Source organism: Sceloporus occidentalis, unplaced genomic scaffold, assembly GCF_023333645.1.
Source record: "Sceloporus occidentalis isolate IW3139 unplaced genomic scaffold, rSceOcc1.0.p SCAF_72, whole genome shotgun sequence".
NCBI classification, from domain to species: Eukaryota; Metazoa; Chordata; class Lepidosauria; order Squamata; family Phrynosomatidae; genus Sceloporus; species Sceloporus occidentalis.
Genome location: NW_028317052.1, coordinates 775585 through 795027, shown reverse-complemented (window position 1 = coordinate 795027; position 19443 = coordinate 775585). Strand labels below are relative to the sequence as shown.

Genomic DNA, 19443 nt, shown 5'->3' with positions numbered 1-19443 from the left:
TATAGGAGTTGCATTCAGTCTGCAAGATTTGTATTCAGGCTTGGTCTGAGGGCACAGTTATCTAGGCAGATCCAGATGGCAAGTACAGGGACACAGGCTAGCATAATGCAAAAACAAAAATAGAAAAGAAATACACAGCCTAGCTCTAGGACCTAACACTATTGTAAAACACGTGATAGTTTAGTTCATCATGTGGCAATAAGCTGTAAGCTTGCCACCTCTTTTTTCACGGTACTTCACATTAGACAAGTCCTAACAGTAGCCCTAAACCAAAAAGCAAACTTCCAAAAACAAAAAAAACCAAGGTGCTTACCTGTGGCAGGTAGGAACCAAACAGAGGTACATGGTGGGAAAGGATAAATACAAAGAACAGAGAAAGATAAACAAAGGCACAAGCATACAGGGAACCAAATTCATATTGCTCCGACAGCACATAAAACATGGAGCCTGGTAATATCTTTCTTTATATCACTATATATGTCAAAAGAGCATTTAGAGTAATCTGTTCATTCTGTCCAGTGCAAGAACCACCCTTTTAAATACCTTAGGGTGTCTAGTTTTCAAACATATATGGTTTGATGACATGTCCCAAATAGGACACATGCACAAGATGGACCAGATTTGAAAACAAAAATAGTTTTGTAATATAAATGTGCTACTTGTACTTATTGCCCTATAACGCAGGACAAATTTTAGAATCAATTTAGAAGTATTTTTTAGAACAGAGAAAGGTTTTTCAAATAAAATACCATATTTTGTTTATTTTTATCATTTGTTTTATAGTAAATTAGATGATATGATCAAAATAATGGTATCTAAAGAATGCCCTTCTTGTCCTGAAAAGAAACAATATATACTTTGTACCCATAGATGAGAGATGAAAATTACAGCTAAACACAAACACAGAAATGCTAAAATGGCCATGGTCACAAAAAGTACAAAAACAATATTAATAATAAAAATGGCCGGTCCTTAAGGGGTTAAAGATTCAGAAGAAAAAAACATAATGGAAAAAAAGTACATTACTTCGCTTTGACCTTTGTCAAAATTGCTGAGCTCAACTAATCACATGTGATGTAGGATCAGAGAGAATATAATAGTACACGAACCTGCACTGAATGTATTGAGTAGAAGACTATTGATACTCTCTTTTTTTATAGTTAACAGCACTTTTTAAAATAGGCTCACTATTTGCACTTGGACCTTGAAACTCCACCAAATTGTCCAAACATATACTGTGTTTTTCCTCTGTGGATGAACTTGCTGGATATAAGAGATATTATATGCTTTGAGAGGCAGTAATATGAATGAAATTGTATCTCCCAGTTCTGTATTATTCCAGGATGGCTGCTGTAATAACGGTCGGATGTTCCCGTGTATCACAATGCTTTAACTTATCGTGTAACATATTGTGTGGTTCCAGCCTCCAAAATGTATTCACTAAATACTACATTTAGCAATTAGAAATGAATCAAATTTGATAATACCATGAAGAATGGAATTTATTGTTTTGACACCCACACGGTTAATCCTAAAAGTTTTTTAATCCTCTTAGGTTTTTACTAAAGTCATATGCAGCAAGTGTTCTAACGGTGTCTGTCTGGCTTAAAAATAGTTTTATATCCTCCAGTTCGTATCAAAAACATTACTTGTGTTGTATCAATGGCTTAACTATTTTTGTAGCATATTTTTCTCTCTTATCTTCCTAGGTAAATCCAGAGCTTACTCAGCAGTTTGAGGAGAAGGGTTTAAAGTTTGTTGGACATGACACTGAAGGACAAAGGATGGAAATTATTGAACTTCAAGGTGATTTTTATTGATTCGTTCATTCATTTGCAATATGCCAAATATTTTCTCTCAATTAGATGAAATAAAGTCAAGATATTTCTTGTATGCATCATTTTTAAGGACCGGGATGGCAGTGACTTGTCATTAGTAATTTAGCTGGAAAACCACAAATTATGAAGTGGATAAGGCACATTTTAGAAGATATGTGGATATTGATAGTGCCGTGTTATTGATTGACTTCTAAATGCTGATGATGTGCTACTTATTGTACAGAAATTAACTCTTGTTGCAAAATGAGATTTGAATTGAGAGATTCATGAAAGTGAGAGAGTAATGGAAGGTTAGACAGTTAAACATCTGATGTTTGTAGAGTTGATGAATTTTCCATATAAAAATAGATGTTGAGGGAAATCTCTACAGATTGAGGAACCTCAATCATAGTTTATGTGCTATTCTATAGAGGATCTTTTGGAAGTTACTGGTGGCTGCTCTCACTCTGACGCATTTAGATAATAATACCCAAGTGTATAGTAGAGATTTACTGAACAATGAAATACACCTCACTCTGAGAAATATATTTTCCTGGAAGTGTAGATGACCCAAATTGTTGCTTTTATCTATTTTTTTTAGTGGATCTGGCGCTTTTTCCAAGTATTCTATTTTACAGTACAGTGCGGCAAACAAATTTACAGAATTATTTACAAAGTAGCATATATGTATGTACTTAAATCCCATACTTTTAGCAGAACTCTATTTTTCCTCTTCATTCATGTGATGCGTGAAGACCATTAATCTATGCATTGATGTGTTAGATTTTGTTGTATTTTATGCTTTACCACTTTCAACATTATTTCGAGTAGTACCATTGTGTTTATTTGGCATTACAACCCTTGAAAGTTTTTGTGCCCTTGATTGAAGTGTTTCCTGCTACTTAAAATTAAAGATCATTGTTATAAAAGCTCCTTGGGTAACCTGGGTGTTTTCATTCTTGTCTTTCCTATTGCGATAATACTTTCATAAACATCTCAATGTATGAGAAATGTGTTTCTGCCTCCTGTCGGACAATGACATGATCCCTCCCTGAGATGTTAGAACTCCCATTGTTAATCTGCTGTACCACTAAAAACACTGCTCCCATTTCTTTGATGATTTGTGTAAAATCTAGACTTTGCTTCCCATTCCTTTTTAAAGATAAATAACTGTCAGGTCTTGTTGGATCACTGCAATGTTTTCAGTGTGTACCTGTGGTTTGTTGTGCAGATCATCCATATTTTGTCGGTGTGCAGTTCCATCCAGAGTTTTCCTCCCGACCCATGAAGCCTTCTCCTCCTTATCTTGGTTTGATGTTGGCTGCATCTGGGAAACTGGCTTCATACTTCCAGAGTGGCTGTAAATTATCTCCAAGGTACCAATGAGTTTCTACAAGTACATTGCTATACAGTATTTCAGTGGCATCTCTGCTCGTATCGTAACTGTAAATTGCTGTTATAAGTTAGAATAGTAGTCTCTACTCACATTAGACCTTATGAGGATTCAATTCTGTGGATATAGTAGACTAAAGTCAAATCTTCTTATCATGCCAATCTGAAGATCAGTTGCTTTGGGACATAAATGTTGTAAAATGATTCAAATATATTTTATCTCAGTTTTAAGAGTACGTTTGTTCGTAATTAACATTCAGAAAGTTACTTTTACTAAAATACTAGCACTTTGGAAGGAATTCTTCCTTATTACACAATTTTGTTTTTAACTATTTTAACATCACATTTTATTTACAGGCAGCATCAGAGCCAATAGCACGATTAAATTACATTAGATTTATTTACATAGCACCAGTCGAAAGGGTAAAGTTAAAACCACAAACAATAATAAAGTGGTACAAAAGGGGAAGAGGGCCCTGCTTTACAATAAGAGAGAGCAAAAAATAACAATAACATTGTTACAAAACTGACAATAACATTAACACACGTTAAGACATACTGCTACAAACTGAGAAAATGGCCTTTCTCTTGCAAGCTGTCACCAACTTTTTCCAAGCAGCATTTCAAGAATATAAGATGTCACTTTGATATTTTTCTTCTAAATATACCACATCATTTTTCTTAACGCATTCTATCAGGTGTTGTTGGAGTTCGAATTTACAACACACAATGCCCAGGTCCATTATGGTCAGCCTGCATCCTTAAAGGGAGAATGCTTTGGCGACTAGAGGACACATTCGGTAAATTTTGGTAAACACAGCCTAAGAACAACGGGCTGCGAACCTTAACTGTAATATGGCTGGTGTGAACGGGGAGAGAATAAATAAGTCTAGGCTTTTTCATGTGCATGGGAAGCAGACAAATTCACAATTCATAGTGTATGAATGTAAACTTTTGAGAAACTCCCTTTAGCTGCCATAAACCACTTCAAATATAAATAAATCATCTTAAAACGTCAAATAGCGTGACACTGGAGAGAGATGGTTTCATGGATTGATCGACTGAACTCTGAAAAAGCCTACTTTACAAAATGAAAAAGTCCAATAGACGTCATTAACAAAATTATCAAAAGTGCAGCTGCATATCTTTTATCCATTAAGGCTGGTAAATAAATAAAGAAAGTAGTGTATCCTGTCCATGGCAGTTGTTTAGTTGCATCCTCTGTTGTAATAGTAATCCTTTCTTTCTGGCTTTTATTGATTAATTTAATAGCCTTAGTGCTAAGAATCAGTGAAAAAATCAATAGCTAATTGCTTGTGTTATTAAAATTGATTTATGATTTTCAGATGGTATAATAAATAGGCATTTCAGGTTAAATTGTGTTGAGATTCATATATATTGAGCTGCTCCAATTTAGTTAGTGGGTTAACCCTTTGGAATGCTAGGGGTATGAGACCCAAAATGTTACTGAAACGTGAGTATATTTACAAATATTAAGACCTCTAATGCTATGTTATCTGTATTTTCATGCTTTCGTTTCTCCAGAAGAAAGTAAGTATATCACTACACAAGTGTGTTCATGTTGCACGCTTCTGTTTGCACACCGTCGGCTTCAAGCTGTGTATGTTTGTTGCAGAAATATCAAACTCTGTTAAGGGATTGTCTAGCTAGCACATCGTTGCATGGCCTGAAATTATGTTAGTTAAAATATTTTTGGAGAACAGAAGTGAAGCAGATTTCATAATAAAGAAAAAAATCAGTCCTGTGTTAAACTATATATATATATATATATATATATATATATATATATATATTTATTCTTTTTAAATAGGATTAAAAAATTTTACCCTCTGATAGCAGTCTGATACATGGCATACATTTTCTGTGAATGCTTTATGTGAGTTCCAGCCTCATCATCTGGGTCTATATGTCAATCATTTATTTATTTTTGTCTGTCTACCCTCCTAAAAGAAAGCTATTCTACCAATGGATGTGTCAGAATTCTAAATGTCTGTATATTACAAATGAAAATCTCTTGTGTCATAAAGTAGATGAATTCCTGGTTTCATTATGGATTTTTTTCAACTAAAGCAAGAGTTTGCAGGTCAGTTGCAGTTTCAACTCCCCGACTTCACTAAGCCTTATAAAGTCCCACCTAGATTGTAACAAAGTACAGGAGGGAAGTTTTTTCTAGAGGGTTCTAATCTAAAACAAGACTGGGTCATTTTATCTCTTTCTGCTGCTGCCCACAGAGGTAGGTAAATGGTGATACACCAATATGTGTTACAGATGGGCAGGTGAATTTTAGGAGTTTCATTTTAGATGAAAAAAAACATATTGGCATAAAATACACATTTTTACATGTAAATGGAAACTGCCATTATGGTCATTGGATAATGATAGATGCATTTAATCCTATGAGGATCCTTTTATTACAAAAGCCAAATTATGATCATTCCTGATCAATCAGAATACCAAGTAAAATAATTGGTCAAAGTTTATAAGGCATTGACGGTTCTCCTTTTAGCTCATCGCATGCAGAACTCACTGCCAACTTTGGTTTAGCAGTCCTCGATGAGCTCCAAAACAAAGGCCAGTCAAGATGCTTTCAGTTAATGTGGAGATGCATTTGTCTCCCCCAGAGTTGTCTCCAGAGCTTAGGATACACTTAATGCACCGTACTTAATGTACGAAGCATACAGCCGCACGCAATTCCTTTCCAAGCATCCGGACAGTACCTGAATCCCGGACAATGCTGAGCCAGCGCCAGCCTGAATGTTAAGCAATATTATGTGGCGAAAAAAAAGCTATGATGAATATCTCCTGGAGGTCTTGTTTTGTATAAGCTTGCTTCGTCTTTCTTCCATAATCAGTGGTGTTGAAAGAAGCCCCAATCTGGCTGTTCTGTGTTCTTTTCAGTTGCAGCTGAAATATAACATTTGTATTGTGCCTTTAAGAAATGCTGGAATTACACCTTCCTCATATAAGAAATAAGGTTGAAGATGGTTTACAAAACATTTCGTTTCATGCATTTGTTTCAATTTATGCAATACCAAAAGCTATCCACAATTACTATCCTGCACCGAATATAACGCGACACATTAAATTCTAATCGGATATAGATTGGTCGTATACTGCTGGGTTTACAACATTCATTTGTATTTATTCATTTTTTGTTCAATCCAGCCGAATGCTGATAAACATAACTTAATACATGTTCTATGTGATGTTTGCTTCTCTACCTCTTCCTTGTACTGCAACTCACATCGCCATCCACATCACCCAGTTTCTCCAGTCTTATACGTTGTAGTGCAGAATGGCTGGTTCTTCCAGCCGAAGATCTGTGGTTCAGATAACCATGATGTGTTTTTATGTCTGCCTGCAGGGTCCCTGTGTCCCTAAAGCTTTTACTTATCTCACCGTATGATCGTCTTGCTACGTGTGGTTTTCTTTGAATATAATCAGCTATAGTTGTTGCATCTCCATGACCATTCTTTGTTCTTAATTTCACTGCTACCCTCTCCTTGTGAATTGCTCTCTTAACTCTCCTGTTGCCCGTTTGCCATCTGTATATTACCTTGGATCCCAAACCCCAGAAATTATGTTAATAAGGAATAAGAAAAAACATGCCCCCTCGGCTGGTTCCTCTATACGGGAATTAACTTATTATTATATATATTTTTTAATGGCTATATTGTTCCAGCCTTAGCTTCCAGATGGGTTTGGGGTGCATATATACTGAAACTAATTTCATGTAACACAGTTAATAAGTAGTGGGCTCATGTTCACTCATCATAGAGGTAAAAATTGGAAAAGACTAATATGAAATACTTCCGGTACAAGGAGATCATATATTTCATTTTACTACTCTTGCTTTTTTTTCGCAGTGACAGCTATAGTGACCTCAGTGAAGAAAGCGCACCGGACAATTAGCACATTGAATAAGCACCAGGTAACGAAGATGACATCATTCTGACAAAATTTACTAATGAAATTTGGAAATAAATGCAAAAATGCTTGCTGTGTTACTCCTTATCTGCTTGATGTATAATAGAAACCTCACTGGGTAGACTTTCACTCCTTCGTGATCACGAACATATACGCACACATGAATAGGTGGCTGAAAATGGCATGATCTGGTACCTTTTGTTTTATTATATCACTCTTGATAGGTTTAGTTGATAGATACAAGAAATGTACCTAATGCACTGGACTGTGTGTACATAAAGTTCATAGATGTTTATAGTGATTTTTGTTATTCCTTTTTTTTTGTAGCTTAACTGGTTTCATAGGAGCATATTATTGTAAGTACAGTTGGAGAAAAAGCATTAGTGCTGCATGAAACTAAGCAATTTTGTTGGTACATTTTTCCGGAGACCAGACAGTTGGTTGACTATTTTCGCAATCCACTTAAGTGAAATGAAGGGAAACAGATTTTAAGGTAAAAGCTACCGTCCAGAAAAGCAAAGTAATTTCTTAAAATTGGAACAATGATTGGTTTCAGTTGTACAGCCCAGATTTTATATAGAATGTAATTCAGTTCAAACAGTTACGCCTTTTAATGAGATCTGATTGTTACACTTTACACGTGACAATTTACCATCAAGTCTTCGGATTTTTAAAGGAGCCGACCCTAAGAATGTTCAAAGGCTAACCATTCCATAGTCCATCACTGTAGTGACTCGCTAATGATAGCAACAAATTTCCCAGCTTTTCAGTAAAGTATTAACTTTGTTACATTTCATCCAACCTTCCAAACTATTGCAGATAGTAGAATCAAAAAAAAAAACCTGAACATGCTTGCCCTGAATATTGGATTGTTTCGTTGTTTTTGTTGTACGTGCTTAGTGGTTTAGACATTCTTCCAGCCAAATCAAAGCTTTGAAGCTGCAGTGTGAATTAACAAAGGAACTTTCAAAAGAGCTCAGAGATAAAAATGTATAGAAGAAAAGGCAGGAAGAGCCTTTTTTCATGGGGATTTCTCTGTATGTGCATTCTGGCGCAACACATCTAGTGGCCACGTTTGTAGTCCCTTTAGATCCTGTCGGATGAATAGTTTCTAGCAAGCAAAGCCCCCTGTACCCTGTATCTGCTTTAGTCTAGTCGTAATTATATGCAGTCCCCCAGTCTGCAGAACTCTTCCTCTATCACATGCACATATGTATATATATATGTGGTAGTAGAAGCATTATTAAACACTCGTCCACAGACACCAGACAAAGCTTCTACTACCCCCTTAATCTTAAGTGGAAGGGTTTCAATCACCTTTACCCACCATAACTTATGTAATGGTATATATATATATATATATATATATATATATATATACACAAGTATGTGTAACCCAGCGTAAAGTACCGTATTGGCTCGGATATAGGCCGCACCCGCATATAGGCCATACCCTAAAAGTTAGGTGCTTTTTTAATGAAAGAGGTTTCTGCCCCCACCACGAGATATACTGCCACTCTGTCTCGAAGATGTACCCCCCCAAGATATGCTGCCACTCTACACCCCCCCCAGATATGCTGCCACTCTGTCCGCAAGATGTACCCCCCCCCCACCAGACTTACCGGTGCAGACTCCATGGGGCCGGCGTGGGACATCTACACATAACACTTCAACTTCCGGTGCCTGCACTTCCGCCGTGGAAAGTACCGGCAAGGAAGATTATTCACGCAGACGTTCACTGGCAGCGGCGATGCGAGCAGAAACAACCTCCGCTGCCGGCACGTCTGCAAGATGTGCTTTAAAAATCCCCCTTGCCGGGACTCCCCCCGTGGGAATTCCCGGCAAGGGAGATTGTTAAAGCACATCGAGCAGACGTGCTGGCAGCGGAGGTCGTTCACGCTCATCGCCGCTGCCGGTGAACGTCTGCGTGATGCGCTTGGACGATCTCCCGTGCCGGCACCCCCCCCCCGTGGAAAGTGCTGGCAGGGGAGGCTGTCTGAGCGTATCGGAGAGTAGGATGCAGGTCCCCTTCACCGCTGCGGGGGATCTGTATCCTAACCCCGCTGCCTGCCCGGCGCCCGGGACTGCATGTCCCGGGTGTCGGGCGCTAGACCCCGAATATAGGCCGCACCCACACTTTAAAGACTTAAATTGGGGGAAAAAAGTGTGGCCTATATTCGAGCCAATACGGTATAACGTTATCTCAATAGGTCCATCTTTCTTATCTCATTGAGTTTATTTCTTAATGAATGTGAATTCCCTGCATTGTGTAGGCTGTAGACCACACTCCCAAGTTGATCATTTCATTTCCCCTTCACTAAAGAGTTTAACTTAATACAAGGCGATTGAGGCAGAGAAAATACATGAACTTGTTCAAATCCAGGAAGATTTTCAACCATGTCTGGCTTGTTGTAAATCCCAGCGTCTCGCTCTTGCAACTGTTCATGTCCTCTGACTATAGAACGTATTATTGCGCAGATCCCACTACAATTAAGTATTTCTTTCTGGAAATCTATGGTAACATTTTTTAAAAAATGTGTGATAGATCAGCAGGAGAGTCCTCAAACTCTGGATGTACAAGAGCCCATGGCAGTATTAGAAACCAAACAAAGCCCGTTCCCGTCAGGGGCAATTAAAGTTCATCCCTCAATACATTCAGTATTGTTCTGTACACATTTTTTTTCCTATTTTGTTGGTGAAAGTTTTTAAGAAAAAAATGTTTAATAAAACAGCAAGAATGTTTTTGAACGTGTCTTTAGAAGACTTAAAAAAAAAAACTCCAAACCTAAAAAACTTACTATAAAACTGTGAGGATTACCCTTCCAGCAATATACAGGAGGCACAGGTGGAGCATTCTGAATGATTTGTAAGTTTTGACTTTCTCATAAATAAAAACATAGCATTTGCGACAGATAAGAACCTTTAGGACCATCTATTCTGCCCATTTCTTACAACAAAATGAAAATGTTTTTCTAATGAAATTCTCATAAATAAAAACAAATATTTAAATGTTTTCTATCACACTACTACTTTCTAATTTGCTGCTAATCATGTCAGCTACATGAGCTTCATTTGTGCTAAAAGGTGCAGATCCATTCGACCTTATGGTTTTGGAGCTGAATGAGGCCTCTACTAGCATTGAAATCAGATGCATATGACTTTTTCAAGAACACAGTGAAAAACAATAGAAAATTATATTTTCCGTTATTAAAGTGGGTTTATAACATTTGTCCAAATATATAATATTAAAATACTTTGATGTTTTTTCTCCAGACTCTCACAGGAGATACTTTGTTCTCCTCTCCCTCCTGCCTCTTCTAGTAGTTAGAATAGGAACACCTTAAACAGAACGAATCCTCCTTCCAGTGGGGTTTTAATAAAAAAAAAAATAGCATAGTGCTTTTGTTTTTACAAAACTCCACACTTTATGGAATAGCTTTTTTAGTTTGTTAAAAATTTAGTTTGTTTTAAATTGTTACAAATGTATTTTTCTGTTTTAATAGAAAGCTTCACCCCAAATAATGTAATGATCTTTTAACAAATGATCATTCTTTTATCCATTTTTCTGTATGCAAACATAAATTTAGATTTTTTGGTTTCTCATTTCTAGCTATGGTAAGTAGTCATTTTTTTATTAAATTAATTCTAATGAGAGATATCAACATGGATGTTATTCTTAGATAAAACAAAATTCTTATGTAATACCAATAATATCCATACCATATATTACAGTCCAAGTTTTTTCTGCAGTGGGCCACTTCATCAGAATTGTATACGTGCGCGGGCCGCACTCATTTTTCACTGAGAGAAAATATGGCCTTTAATAAAATATGCAGATTAAAATAAAGTAAATGACACAAAATCTTTACCTTTCCTCTCACTGATTTCTGGGATTTCTGGGCCTACAAATTCAGGATTCTGGATAAGTAAAAATAAAATAGTTCTATTTATTTTAGGGATGCACTAAAATGACCAAAACCGAAAATTCCGGGTTCACTTAGCCGAAACTGAAAGTGACCCCCCCACACACTTTTAATAAAAGTAAGTTACACACCAAAATTGTACAATAAAATTATATATTATGATTGTTAACAGCAATCTCAGGCATTCCCAGATTCCAGCATGTACTGGTTGGCTGGGCATTGTATTTTTTGTCCAATTTTAGTGTGTAACCAAACTTTTATTAAAAGTAACACACCACAATTGGACAAAAAAAAATCAACAATATGACTTGGCATTATAGGAGTGTGATTGCTAACAGCAAACACACTCTTTTTATACCCAGGCAACCAGTGAATGCTGGAACCTAGGCATGATTGGACTGTGATTGCTGTTAGCAGATTGCTGTTAGCAATCACACTCCTATCATCCCAAATCAGCCAATACGTGCTGGTACAGGGTGGCTGTAAGTACAGACCCCATACTGCTGGCAGCATCAATACACAAGGGGGCAGCTAGCCAGGTTTCAGCATGTACTGGCTGACTTGGCATGATAGCCCTTACGAAAAATTACTGCAGTTTTTTCTGAAGTAATACTGCAGTTTTTTGGACATGAAAAAACTGCAATACTGCACTTTTACTGCACATTTACTGCACTTTTTTTTTATACTGCAAACCTACAGTTGTACTTCAAAGTACTGTAGCTTTATTGCATTTGTACTTCCGTACAAAAATAACTGCAGTACAACTGCAGTACAGTGAAGTACAAATGCAGTAAAACTGCAGTAAATGTGAAGTAATACTGCAGTAAAAGTGCAGTATTGCAGTTTTTTTCATGTCCAAAAAACTGCAGTATTACTTCAGAAAAACTGCAGTATTTTTTTTGTAAGGGAGGAGTGTGATTGCTAACAGCAATCACAGTCCCATCATGCCTAGGTTCCAGCACTTACACATCCATGCTATCAAACACATACAATTTCAATCATTCACAGAATCATTCCCTCAATCAGACATACTCATTCACACAACCTCCCCCACCCCCTTACCTGCTCTACAGCTCTCGATGCCGCTCACAGACTTCAGCAGGGGGCGCGGCCTCCCTCGTTCTCCCCACAGAGGAGGCAGGACTGGAGCAGAGAATGGACCCTCCCACAAGTAAGCAGCAGGGCTCTTGTGATCCTGGCTGCCGATTTCACACCTCGAGGTTCCGCGGGCCGCATTTGGCCCGCGGGCCGCATGTTGGACGCCCCTGATATATTACCATACAATTTATCTAATTAACCACCTACTGATCTTAGATTAGATAATCACTATTTAAAGCATTGTTTGGGAGCTGCATTTTTTTAATCTTTGTACTTTATTTTTAATAAATGTATATACTTTTGGATATTCCTAACTTTAAAGTATTTTGTAAATCAGCCTTTCTACAGGTAACATAATTTCTGTTTTGAGACGAAAGATACATTTACATTTTTATTACAAACCCAGCTTGTCTACACACTCATTTTTACTGTGTACCCATGGGCAATACGACAAGTGTCTTGTTTCATAAGACAGCTATTCATTTATACATATAGGTATTACCGAAAAATGTATCTGGAGGGGAAAACATGTATCAAGTGTTTGGAGTGCTGAAGGATTTTGTGTAGTATCTTGGACCGTTCCAAGCTGTTTGCGAGCGGAGTGCTGAAAATGATGCTGTGATTATTGCTACTTAAAGCCGAGAATATTGTTTACAGATTTCCATTCATAGAGGAAGGTTTTAATGCGGGGACGCAACAAAACAGAGGCAACTCGGTCATAAAGGGCTGCAGAAAGAATTTATTTTTGTAGGATTAAAGGAACACTCCATGTGGTATTTTTTTCAGTTAGCATAGTGTCCCTCTCACAATCACATGCATTGGCACCTTTTCTTACACCCCCACACACTTATACACCATGCAGGAGATAGGGCATAAAAAAATCTTACCTCCAGTCAGCTTCAGTGCTGGCTTGGCAATAACTGCTGGGGGAGAGGGTCTTCTGTTCTAACTCACATGTGTATGCCTGGAAAGTGCTTGCATTGATTTCAATTGCTTTCTTGCCACTGATTGGCTGCTTCAGGCAGCCAGTAAATAGCAAGAATTGTCAGACCACAGAAGAGGAGGAGGGAAGCTGCAGAGCTGCAGCTACTACCTCAGGTTAGAAAAAAATTTAAACAATGCAAGTACTCACAGCACTGCCTTTATGAACGTATTATGGCACATTGGCACACAGAGCTCTCCCAGCACCAAAGATATATCTGGAGATCAAGGATTTGAAAAAAAAATGGTGTTTAGATTATAAAGCAGACCAAGCACATTGCACATGTTTTTTCTTACATGGAAAACATTCATTATGAAGGGGGGTTATTATGGAAACTAGCTCATTCACATGTGAACCGCTTATCTTGAGTAAGCTTGTATTTCTTTTTCTTCCCAAACTAGATGAAGTAAAACTGACTGGATGACACAAAAAGATGCCTATAGTTCTGTTGATTTGCAAACAACTAAAATCACAGCTGAGCACAAATCTGTCCTCAGACATGAAGTCACAGAAAAACCTAAAATGGGAGCATATCCAGTGACCGAGGACACTTCTTACTCTCCATGCTCTGAGTCTCTTCCACAATGATTGTCAGACCTTTTTTAAACTTGTTTGATTTTTTGTTAATAGAGTTTTTTAATCGTAAAAGACATTGACACGTTCGTACCATTTGCTTGATGGAGCTTTTCTGCTCACTGATTTACTGATCCTAAAAACAAAGGTGGTTCGTGCTCCTCTCCATCCACTACTGTGAAATTTTCAAACTTTTATTTATAACTGCATTGTAGAGATTATCAGTGCCTTTACATCACACAATTTACAAGGGCAACTGCAGGCAGGGGCAAGAGGAGCACTTGGCTTGCCCCTGTATCTATGCCCAACGTAGGCAGTGTGAGCATGGGGAAGCAACTGGGGCAAATGTCAGGTGGGAAAATTAAGACATGTTTTTTCCATTTTAATTAAAGACAAAATGATTGTAGATAAAATTATACGAATACGTATTAATGCCATGTGAATGGTTCATTTTTTATTTACCGTTTTGTTTGAATTGTGAATGTTTCTAATCCATTTCATTTCAAAGGCAAGTTCCGTCCTTTAGCAAGTAAATGTTGGTTTTCTAATTAGCAAAAACAAAAACAAAACATACAGTCAAAGAAAGCGTATCAATTTTTAGTTATTTTTCCAAAATAGTTTTCTGACTTACTGGAATATACCAATTATTGGAAATATGTGAATTGCTTGTATAGTGCTCACTACACGCCTGTAAGAAAAACAGACATGTTCAACATGCAAGACCATGCTTCCTGCTTATTTATGTCCTTTTCATATATTTTTTTGTTCTCTGCGTGAATTTTATCATGCGTTTTGTCATGTGGAGGGGACTAAATTTACTTTTTTTCTTGTTTTTGTTCCCCAGAAATCTTTATTTGTTAATAAGTGTCTCATTATCTTTGGTACACGTGTGCTACTTTCAAAATCTCTAGTCACAATAAATTTACAATTGTTACAAACTGCAGGTGTCCCAAAGAAGTCAATGATTCAATGTATTTTACATGTTTTTACATTATTTTGTAACAACCATATCCTGAAAAATGTTTGGCTTTTGTGGATTTATTATAACCAAAAGTTTCTTTCATAAGCACATATTTAAAAAATATCTCATGTGAATCAAAATTCAGCTTTTACTTGTACCGTGTCGGTTCCTTTCATGTGTTCTCTCATTACACGCTTTCGCTACAATGTACATCATCTTGCAGAAATAAAACCATACCTGGGCAAACCAAACCAGACTCAATCATGGAATACTTGTCTTTATTTTTCCCAAGAGTAGCTCTATGATCCCCAAGCTTAACATTTTGTAGAGAGGGCACTTCGAAAGCAAGCAGCGGACCTAATAAAGCATTAAGGGATTTTACACACATGCATTTCCTAAAAGTGGTTAGAGTGTGTTGAAACAAAAGGTAAAACAAGGCTAAAAAAAGAGAATAAAAATACAGAACTCTCCAAAATAAAGAAAATGACCACAGATTAAAGACACTTCAGAAAAACTCCCAATACACCTGCGGAAATGTGCCTAGAAGGAAGCACTTATCTGTACTTGGTCTTGTGCACATTCCCACATAAATGGGACGTTTTGCCCATTGTCACTGTTTCGCTGGACTATTAAGGAAGGTCGTCCCCGCAGAAGTTCTTCCGCCCAAACTACCACTACTGAGAGGGGAGTTCCCGGCAGCAGCAGTCCAGGACTTAGACGATCCCAACAGTGGACAACCTCCCACCAGCTGGAGATAGATTCTGAGCGGCAGCAGCCGCGGCAAGGCACAGCACAAGACAGGAACACAAAGCAGGATAGTCAGACGAGCCAGGGGTCTGATACACGGAGCGGGTAGTCGGACGAGCCAGGGGTCTGATACACGGAGCAGGATAGTCGGACGAGCCAGGGATCTGATACACGGAGCGGGTAGTCGGACGAGCCAGGGGTCTGATACACGGAGCAGGATAGTCAGACGAGCCAGGGGTCAAAACCAGAGATAACAAGCAAAGGTACCGAATCGTGGAGCAAGGGAGAGTCAGGCAAGTCGAAGGTCAAAAACAGGAAACAAGATGCACGAGCTAGATACACGAACTGAAGACCACAACAGGGTGCTTGTGAAAGGCACAGCCAGCTTTTAAAACTGGCGCCATTCCACAAGCCCCTCCCGGACCAGAACCAAAACCACGCCCCCCCAGCCGTCCATCAATCCTCCTGCAACGTGCAGCGTGCCCGGGAGGCGGACCGACGACCGGAGGACGGGTAAGTATAATGGCTCCGGGAACTACTGTTCCTGGGACCGAAACCTCCCCGTGTCCCACTACCTCGGGCGGAGGGTCGTCCGCTGTCCGGGAAGATGTTTTCCCGGGACCCGCGGACAACCCTTCGCCCGCTACTAGTGCCGCGAGCGGAGGACCGCCCGCCGTCCCGAACGGCCGGCGTACGGGAACAGCGGCCAGACCTCCTCCCTGCGGCGTCCGGAGCCGGGACGGAGACACTCCCGGCTGCGTCCGGAGCCGGGACGGAGACACTCCCGGCTGCGTCCGGAGCCGGGACTGTGACACCCATTTATCCAATAGAGCATTTGTGAGGTCAGGGACTGAAGTTGGATGAGACATCCCAAAGGTGTCTGATAAGGTTGAGGTCAGGGCTCTGTGCAGTCGGTCAAGTTCTTACACACCAAACTCATCCAACCGTGTCTGTATGGACCTTGCTTTGTGCACTGGGGCCCAGTCATGCTGGAATAGGAAAGGGCCTTCCCCAAACTGTTCCCACAAAGTCGGAGGCATACAATTGTCCAAAATGTCTTGGTATGCTGAAGGGGACATACCAAGAACTTACTGAGTTAATATATGACGCTGCTGCCATTATGGCAACTGAAAACTAATATATGTATATTATATTATGTATGTAAATAAAAGCTGTTTCTGCATTGTTTTTTGCAAGATAGATTTTCTTGCGTTACCTTTAACACACTTCCGCTCTGGTTTTATAATGCTTGTTCAGCCATTTCTATGTCCTGTCCTTTGTTTAGTTCAACACATTATGATCATTGCTTTATGAATTAGACATTATTGTGTTTCATTACACATCATCACACTGAATTCACTTAGAAGGTTAACTGATGATCTAATTTGCGATGCTATCTACAATTTACGTTACTTTCCCATCAATTTAATATCAAAAGTGACCTCATTGCTGTTCTTTTGTTAATTGTGTATCCGTATTACTGTTACATACAAAAGACCAAAACAAAAACAAAAAACCAAGCATGTAGGCGTGTAATAAGATTAAAAAATACCACAATATGATACTTATTTTATACTGATTTTATATAAAGCCAATGAAAGCGGTATACGAAGGAAGACCTCTACAACTGTAGACCGTAGTAATGATAAAAAGAAAGCAGGGAGGTAGATGACAAAAAAAAAAGATGGGCAAACATTTTAAAAAGCATGTAAAATAACAAATGCTTTAAAGGACCTCAGTGGTCCCTTAAACAGATTGGGTTGTCCTAAACTCAATTTTGCATTGTCAAAATAAATAAATTAAACTGCAGACAAAGTTGCCACTTAATTATCAAAATGACATCTTAACCATACTGGAAATTTGTTTGAAAAGAGCAAGAAGATAATTAATATCAATTATGAATGATGAAACATCCAAACACTTCAGGAATAAAGAATTCTAGAAAAACATTTGCAATCAAGTTTTTAGCACGAGAAATGATCTAGCGCTTGTTAAACAAAATATCAGTATTACTGAGAATCAATTTTAAAGAGAAACAGAATAAAAGGATTCGGCTCTAAAGCAAAGCAGTAAAAGTAAAAAGGAAAGAGCCCTTTATTAGAAAAACAATCAGACAAATTCATGGAGCTAGTACATCAAGGATTAAAGGAATCGTAAGTAACTGTTTTCAGAAACTCCTCCACAATGTGGAATCAATAAGTATTTAATGCTTAAAAGAAACTCTATGGATTTTTTTTTTACTTTTAAAGAAAATACAAGCAATTTGTTTTAGAAGTCTGAAATATTCATCATTTTATTCCCTGAAGGTTTTATGATTCTTTGTGTTTGCAATTTTTGTAGCGAGCATGGTAAACAGGATAGGGGACTCTCCGGTACTGATGCTGAAAATTAAAAATACAGCTACTATCATTCTTACTTTAAAGCAAGACATGTTTTTTATATATATTTTTAAAGTTGAATAGAAGCTGTACCCACATTGCATCACCAAACCACAACATTTATCGGTGGAATGCGTGGGCTGACTTTATGTTAACACAGCAAACTTTAGCTGAGGGGCTCTGCACCAATTGCTCCAAGGCCCTGAGGTTCTGACGGCCTTGAGGTTCTGACGGCCTGACGGTCCCATGAAGCTGCGATCCGATCAGGTGCTCCCTCACTGACACTGCGTGCTAGGATATGACATCACTTCTTGGCACGCAGGTTGAGGGAGGATAAACTCCCAGAACTCCACTCAGTGAGGGCGCTGCAGGCCTCTAGGAACATGAAGGATGTGATATGTACTATCTGTATATACACTATAAGGACAAAAGTATTGGGACACACCTCTAAATTATTGAATTCAGTTGTTTCAATCTGACCCTTCGGTGTATAAAATTAAACACCTAGCCTTGCAATCTCCATTTACAAACATTTGTGAAAAAATGGGTCGTGAATACAAGTGTGGTACTGTGATAGGATGCCACCTTTGCAAGAAGTCAGTTCTTGAAATTTCAGCCCTGCTAAATATTCCACGGTCAACTGTAAGTGGTGTTATTGGAAAGTGGAAGCGTTTAGGAACAGGAGCAACAGGAACAGCGTACCATCATCCCTTCTCCACCAAACTTAACAGTTGCCACAATGCAGTCAGGCAGGTAACGTTCTCCTGGCATCCGCCAAACCCAGACTCGCGCATCAGACTGCCGGAGAAGCGTGATCCATATCTCCACACAACACTTTCCCACTGCTCCAGAGGCCAGTGGTGGCGTGCTTTACACCACTATATCTGATGCTTGGCATTATACTTGGTGATGTGAGGTTTGCATGCAGCTGCTCAGCCATGGAAACCCATTCCACAAAGCTCCCGACGCACGGTTTTTGTGCTGACATTAATGCCACTGGAACTTTGGAATTCTTCAGCTATGGAATCACCAAAGCGTTGCCATGCCTCATGACTAGGTGACCCTGCTTTGTGACTTCTCATGGTCTTCCGCTTTGCTGCTGTTCGAGTTAACCCGTCAAACCGTCAGGATATGAAGTCCTATCCCAGTTCTTATCATTAATGATGGCGGTGCCGACTAAGAAGCTGGTAGGGCTGCCCGGGGTTATGCCTAGGACAGCTCTAAAGTTAAAAATGGGACTGAACACAACCTAAAAACAATTCGAATGCTTCTTATCATCAAACATAAACATAACAGCTTTGTACTTTATGCATAATAGTTACAAAAAATATGTTTAATTTTGCATGTTCAAATCAGTTTGAACGCAATTGGGACTAATAGTTTTCTATATTAACCCCGATGTAAAATAAATCGTAAGGACTTCAGTTTGTCATGCTGGTTACATGAAAATTTCTATATTTTCTGAGATATTTCTTGAGTGTATATTTTCATTGTCCTGGTTGGAAAGTGATTTGTGTTATTGTTGCATGGTATTTCGTGGAGAGAGAATAGTGCAGAATGTATGGTGCTATATCTGAATAGAAAACGGAATCACTCCGTTTAATTAAACATAATTATAGACAAA

The 19443-nt window shown here is 38.5% G+C and overlaps 1 protein-coding gene across 1 annotated transcript in view; it reads left to right on the top strand.

Moving 5' to 3' along the window:
* Window positions 1-7142, top strand: part of LOC149286053 (CTP synthase 2) — a 42933-nt gene extending 35791 nt beyond the window's left edge. Inside the window, exons 15-17 of the mRNA XM_089494387.1 lie at window positions 1710-1806; window positions 3049-3193; window positions 7097-7142. Of these exons, the coding sequence (XP_089350513.1) occupies window positions 1710-1806; window positions 3049-3193; window positions 7097-7142 (288 nt within the window). The remainder of the gene's footprint in view (window positions 1-1709; window positions 1807-3048; window positions 3194-7096) is intronic.
* Window positions 7143-19443: the final 12301 nt, after the last annotated feature.